This window comes from Zonotrichia leucophrys, unplaced genomic scaffold (genome assembly GCF_028769735.1).
Source record: "Zonotrichia leucophrys gambelii isolate GWCS_2022_RI unplaced genomic scaffold, RI_Zleu_2.0 Scaffold_1801_8678, whole genome shotgun sequence".
In the NCBI taxonomy this organism is placed as follows: Eukaryota; Metazoa; Chordata; class Aves; order Passeriformes; family Passerellidae; genus Zonotrichia; species Zonotrichia leucophrys.
This window is the reverse complement of record NW_026994006.1, coordinates 1,690-8,678: the sequence shown is the minus strand read 5'-3', so window position 1 is coordinate 8,678 and position 6,989 is coordinate 1,690. Positions and strand designations below refer to the sequence as shown.

The following is a 6,989-nucleotide window of genomic DNA, read 5'->3' as shown; positions in this document are numbered from 1 at the left end:
AGGGTGAAGCCCAGCTGCCCTTTTCTTCTGCTGCCTCCTCCTCTCCTCAGCTGAGGATGTCAAACTCCCCAGGGGCAGGAAAATCCCCATTCCCTCTTTCCTTGTGGCTGCAGCCTGGAACATCCAGCCAGAATGAAGGACTTTCTGACAGCCCTGCTGAATGACACTGGCAAGAGGTTTGTGAGAAGGGGAAGAAATTGTATTTTGATAGTAAATAAAAGGTGCAAAATTATTCCTTTCTGTTATATTCCTTTCCAGTCAGTTCTGGTCTGTTTTCAGAGTGCCACCTTCTCAGCTGACTGTGTTTGTGCCCTCCTTTCTCTCCTGCCTCTCTTTGCCTGCTCTGTTTCTCTCTCCCTTGACCCAGGGCGGCTCACACCAAAGAGTGTGCCCGGATTTAATTCCCAATTCAGGAGCTACAACAACCATGGGTGAAGTTATGAAGCCTCACAGTGAAATGCCACTGTAAGATCTTGCTCCACTTGGCTTTTGGCTCCTTCTTGACACCTTTGCCCTCAAGGGTAGGAACATCTTTTCATAGCTGAGAACTGGAATTCCAGACCCTGGCAGTGTGTGCCGTGGATCCCAGAGCGGCTTTCCCGAGGCTCCCAGGGTGCTGCTCCTGCCGTGCCTCTCAAGGAGTTTCTCTCCCAAGGGGAGAAGATCCAGCAGCTCTGTGGGCTCCCAGAGCACACAGCAAAGGTGGCGTGGATGGACATTTTCCAGCACCTTCCCCGCTGGAAGCAGAGGGAGGGAGGAAATAGAAGCGAGTCCTGGAAGGACTGGGGTGGGAAGGGACCCTGTCCATGGATTAAGACCCCGCGAGGGAGAGACGCCTCTGCCCCAGTGAAGGCGCGAATGAGAGCGTGGGAAAGCAACCGACGATTATTGAACGTGGACTGAACGGAACAAGAAATGGGGAGGAGAAAGGGAGAGAAAGAACTCGGGAAGAGGTCTCAGAGAACTGAAAGAAACAGGAAAAGGCTCCCGGCCTGGACTCCGCAGCTCCCAGGAACACCCGCAGGGCGTAGCGCCTTTTACAATTCCAGCCAATCAGAGGACGCGGTAAACAATTTCCAGCCAACCAGAGCTTTTCTCGCCGATGACTCACCGGTTGCCAGGCGGGCCCGCAGAGCCCAGCGGCCCCGGAGCGGAATTTGGGGCTCGGGCCGGGGGGACGGATCCGCCCCGGAGGGGTCCCCGAGCCCCCTGCCCAGCCCTGGGGCCGATCGGGGGCTCCCCCACCCAGCAGCCGGTGCTGCGGGGCCGCGGGGCAGAGCGGTGGGAAAGGGGGGTCCGGGCTGGCAGCGGAGGAAATGCGGGAGGAAGAGGAGGGAGAGGAGGAGCAGGAGCGGGAGAATCGCGGCGCTCGCAGCGCCCGCACGCCGAGCCTGCAGCACCCCTGCCCCGGGAGCATCGCCCCCAGCCCCGAGCCGCAGGGGAGGGCGGAGGCCGAGCTCGCCCCGGCTCCAGCCAGGGGTCTCCAGGAGGATTTTTTGGAGAGTGTTCGGAGCCGGCAGATCCCAGACTCGAGTCCCGGATATCTCCGGGCTCCCTAAGAGGAGCTTTTTCGGGGGAAGGGGAGCAGCGATCGCCCCTCGGGAGGGTCCCGTGGGGGCCTCGTGGGGATGGCCCGGTACCGACGGGGCGGGACATTGGTTTTGGGGATCCCCGTGAGAGCCGGGGCTGTGGAACGGGGCACCCCGGGGCGGGGAGAGGGGAAGGGGCGATACCGGAGCTGGGGCACCCCCGGCAGCCCGGAGATGAGGCGGGGACGAGACCCCCTGACCGTGACAGGGGTGTCCTGGGGTGACTTCATGATGCTCGTACCCCACCGGTCTGTTTAGCCCACAAATGAGTTCTGCACATTTAAGGCTGGTTCTGAGAGCTAAGAGGAGGAGGAAGAAGCCGCAGTTTGTTTTCAGAAACTGCGCTCACTCCTCTACATTCCAGGTGCTGGATGGACAGAGAGCAGGACAGAGCTCTCCTTTGCTTTTAGTTAGTTTTTAGCTCGCTGAGGCAGAGAAGTTCCCTGGACTGTGGTTTTTCTTTTTCTTTGGAGCTGTTTAAACCTGCTCTGGACTGAACAACCAGCACACCACTGGCAGCTCCTCCCTGAAGCCCACTGGGACGGGCCTGGGCTGAGGCATTTCCAGCGCTGGATGGACTGATAAGAGACTGATAAGAGACTGATAAGAGACTGATAAGAGACTGATAAGACACTGAGTGCCTGGAGCTACAACCCAAGGAGGGTCTTTTGGAGTTTGTCATCTATTTTGGAGCAGCAGGAGGTTTTATTGCTTAATACTGTTCAATTTTTGTGCTGGTGAATGCTTTGCCTGTAGAATAAAGATTATTTCCACTTTTCTCCCCGGAAATATTTTCCCGGACTGGCTGAGGGTGGGGCTGCTGAATTGGCATTCTAGAGGAAAGTCCTTCTGGAGGGTTTCAACCGAATTTGCCCTAAACCAGAACAGGGTGGTAGAAAAAAGGGGGAACCCTAAGTGGCTGGATTGAGGGGAGGTTGTAGAGGGGGACCTTGGGACCCCAAAACCTCCCAGAATCCAAAAGCAGGACCCTGGAGAGGGGGGATCCCCAGGACCCATGGGATCCCCACCAGCCCTGAGATGGGGGACCAACAATAACCCAAGAGGGATGAGACTGGAAATGGGAAACTCCTGGTGGGTTTTTTTGATTCACTCTTGATTTTTGGACATCAGGTGACTTCTAGAAATGGACTTGGGTGGGAGGAATCCCAACCCAAGGCATTCACAGCTTGTTTTTCCCCAAACAAGGAAATTCCCCAAACCTTCCCACCGTAACATCCCCCCTGTCCTGCCCTGGGTGAGCTGAATCCCAAACCTGACCCTGATCCTGGTCTCAGTCTCACTCCACGTTTAGACACACTCACAGTTCTGTATTTAATCCCATCCCAGTGCCAGACTTGTCTAGCCCTAGACCCAATCCCAACCCCAGCCCTAAAGCCAATCCCATGTCCAGCCTGAACCCCAATCCCAGCTCTAATCCAAACCTCAGCCCCGACTTCAATCCCAGCCCCAATTCCAGCCCCTTCCTAAATCCTCAGCCCCAAACCAAATCCCAGGTTCGGCCCTTCTGGAGGTTTTGGGGTGTCTCTGTCCCTGTGACCCCGATGATGTTTGGGTGGGGTCACAGCAGGGCTGAGAGGGACAGAGACCCCCCCGGCCTCCCCAGGTGTGAGAAGGTGGGAGAGCCCCCCCAGCCCCGAGCAGCCTCAGCGGTGAGAGGGACACAGAGCCCCTGGTCCCCAGCCCTGCAGAGGCATTGCCTGAGGCCAGAGGGATGGAGACCCCCCGAGCATCCCCCAGGGTGAGGGGACAGAGACCCCCGAGCATCCCCTGGGCTGAGAGGGACAGAGACCCCCGAGCATCCCCTGGCACAGGAGTGAGAGGGAGGGAGAACCCCCCCAGTCATTCCCTGGGTCAGTGAGAAGGATGGAGACCCCCTGGGGAATGGCCAGGGGTGACAGGGACACCCCCTGGGGAATGGCCTGGGATGACAGGGACAGGGACAAGCCCCTAGAGAATGGCCTGGGGTGACAGGTACAGACCCTGGGGAATGGCCTGGGATGGCAGGGACAGGGACAACCCCCCCAAACCCCTGCCAAGCATCCTCCAGGGCGAGAGGCACAGAGACCCCTTCCGCATGCCCTGGGCACTGGACAAAATAATTTGGCAGAAATCAAACTTGACTCTGCATAAATCACTTTGATGAATATTTGATTTTCCCACAAGTCAGATGTGATGAAAATGCAAACAAATCCCAAACATTAATAAACTGACAATACAAGCAATTTTGTGACAATTCCAAGTTCCCCTGGTTCCTGCAAAGCTCCAACTCAGCTGCTAGCACATTCTGATAAAAGTGTAAATTCAGCCCAATAGAGATATCATTAAAAGGAAAGTAAACTCTTTGTAGCTGTCACAAAGGTGACAGGGATGAAGAGAAAAATGATTCTCACATCTCACAAAGCACCCAAGCCTGGGAATTCAGGAGTTATTTGGGAATTAGCTACTTGAGCTGAGCTTCTTGTAGGACTTTTAGCAGCCTTGTGTTCCTCACCATGGGGCGAATGAACCTTGTCAGTCTCGCTGGTATCATTTGCGCCCTTTCCTCCTGTGATTTTAAAAAATATTTCAAGGAAGGATGTCACAGACATTTTTTCATAAAATCCTCTCTTTTAGGATTGGTCCTTTCTGGGAAGCTGGGGCCCCAGAAGAAAAATGCAAACAATAATTATCTGCTGATGTGGAATGTAACAGGAGCATCTGTGATTGGTCTTCTGTGAGTGTTTGGATTTGCTGACCACTCACGGGAGAGCTGGTCCTTGCTTTCTGCTGGACACAGAACTTTGTTATTCATACTTTTCTTTCTATTCTTAGCTTAGCAAGCCTCTGCAACTTTTCTCTTTATTGCTTTTAGTATAGTTATAATGTATTATATATCATATATCAATAAATCCAGTCTTCTGATAATGAACCAAGATTCTCGTCCACTTCTCTCACCTTGAAGACCTTCATCAGGTCGCTGTAATAGAAGGACAACAAAATATTTTCTTTACACTCCAGGCCCACAAAGGTGATTTACCTCATCGGTTCTCCCATAAGTCACTCAGAGGAAGCTGCAGCCCAGTTTCAAAGAGTTCCTCCAGAGAGAACCACAACCTCCTCAGAGGAGGGAACCATGCTGTTGTCAAAGGCACTTGGGGTCAGACAACAGTGCCTAAACTCACTTTGCCAAAATAATTTTACAGTCTGGTGAGTCTGGTTAAGAAAAGTGTTAGAGAGATTCCTCTGCCCCAATTAAGGTGATAATGAGACCAAACCCAAAACAAATTTTATTGAACAGTAAATGGGATAGAAAAGGGGGGACAGGAAGGGACAGGAAGGGAAAAAGAGCCCTCCCCTGGGGCAGGGTAAGTGTGACATTGTCCCCTGTGTGTGTGCCCTTCCCAGGTTTGTGGGGGTTTTACAGCTGAGCCAGTTTGGGTAAGGGGGGTGGTGTTCACCCCCTGAGCAGGGATTACCCCACTGTTTTAGGCTGCCATGCAAGATGTAACCAAATGCATGTTTTCAATCCCCACCTTCAGCAACTGTTATAAACAGGTGGGGCAGTGTTCTTTATCTCTTCCATGACTCAGCCCTGATAACGCCCTGCAGGGGAGATATCTTCTGTGAATGGGCCATTGAGTGTCACTGCAGGACTGATAAAATTCCATCCTGCCATTGTGGGAGGCTCCGCCCAGGGGGAGGATCCAAGCATTCCTGCCTGGATATAAGCTGACACTTTGCTACACCAGGAGCAGCTTGCCTACTGGATTGCCAGAGGACAAGAGCTCCAAAACCACCACTGGACCTCCAGAGGAAGACCAGACCCTTCTACAGGATCACTGCTTCGACAGAATCACCTTCATCACTCCAACAGGACTGCAACCACCATTTACTGGGACTGCTGCCACCATCCTGAGCAACAGGGTGTCAGGTTATATCCTGACTCTGTCAGTTTAAGGCATTGTTTCTGTATCATTGACTTGATCTTAGTTTTCTTTTAAATTGTAATTCTGGTTTAGACCCTCCCCAGGTTTGCCTTCAAACCAGTACAAAAGACAATGTGCGCACCCTTTGTTTTCTTCTCAGAACAGGATTTCCCATTCCCAGACTTTGATTGGACGGAGAAGGAGGCTGTGAGGAAGAGGAAGGAGCCCCGGGACACCCAGATAGGTGAGGAAGAAGTCAGTGCCCCTTTCCCCCTCTCTCCTGCTCTATCTCCCAGCCCAGCACAGCCCCTGGCTGCAGGACAACCCTGCTGCCAACCCCGTCCTGCCAGGGATGTACTGGAGGGATCTCCTTCCCCTTCCCTCTGGCATGGAGGCAAATCCCATCCTGTCCTTGTCCTTCCTTCCCCAGGGAAGGAACTGAGGATGGAGACCAGGGAGGAAAATTCTGCATGGCAGAACCTCGTGAAAGAGGCCGTTTTGAGTGATTCTAGCGCACAGGAATCCAACAGGGGAGAAAAACCTCAGACATCCCCCATGAGGAGGGGCTCCAAACCCATCCCAGGGTGCCCTGAAGGAGAAAGAGCCACCCTGAGCCAGGAAGGTGGGCAGAGCTTCAGCCAGAGTTCAGAGCTGGTGGTCCACGAGCAGCTTCATGATGGGAAAAAGCCCCACAAGTGCTTTCAGTGTGGGAAGAGCTTCAGGCAGAGACACCACCTGATCAGCCACCAGATGATCCACACCGGGGAATGGCCCTATGAGTGTGGGGAGTGTGGGAAGGGCTTCAGTTACAGATCCGCCGTTTTGACCCACCAACGCATCCACACTGGAGAGAGGCCCTACGAGTGTCCCCAGTGTCAGAAGAGGTTTCAGACCAGCTCCAATCTCCTCCAGCACCAGCGGATTCACACCGAGGAGAGGCCCTTCCTCTGCCCTGACTGTGGGAAGAGCTTCACGCACAACTCCAAGCTCATCAAGCACCGGCGCATCCACACCGGAGAGAGGCCCTACGAGTGCGCCACATGTGGCAAGAGGTTTCAGATCAGCTCCCATCTCCTCCAGCACCAGCGGATTCACACTGCGGAGAGGCCCTTCAGCTGCCCTGAGTGCAGGAAGGGCTTCAAGCACAACTCCATCCTCATCATCCACCGGCGCATCCACACTGGGGAGAGGCCCTACGAGTGTCCCCAGTGTGGGAAAAGCTTCACCACCAGCTCTCACTTGACCAGACACCAACGGAGCCACCAGTAAGGGAAGCCCTGCAAATGCCACAAATGCAGGAACAGCTTCATGCACCACTCCAGCTTTATCCCCCATTAGAGGGCTGGTGATCCAGTTTCTCTGTGGTCTATGCTAGGAAGACACCTGTCCCTTTTCCTGCCCTTGCCAAAGATATGATGTGGGATGGAAGAACATGAGGGTCTGGCCATGGCCGTGTCATTACATTCACTCGCAT

The 6,989-nt window shown here is 54.0% G+C and overlaps 1 protein-coding gene across 1 annotated transcript; it reads left to right on the top strand.

Moving 5' to 3' along the window:
- Positions 1–6,070: 6,070 nt before the first annotated feature.
- LOC135442180 (zinc finger protein 3-like) lies at positions 6,071–6,784 on the top strand. Its single transcript, XM_064701720.1, has one exon. It carries the CDS (start codon positions 6,071–6,073, stop codon positions 6,782–6,784), a length of 714 nt encoding a protein of 237 aa, XP_064557790.1.
- Positions 6,785–6,989: the final 205 nt, after the last annotated feature.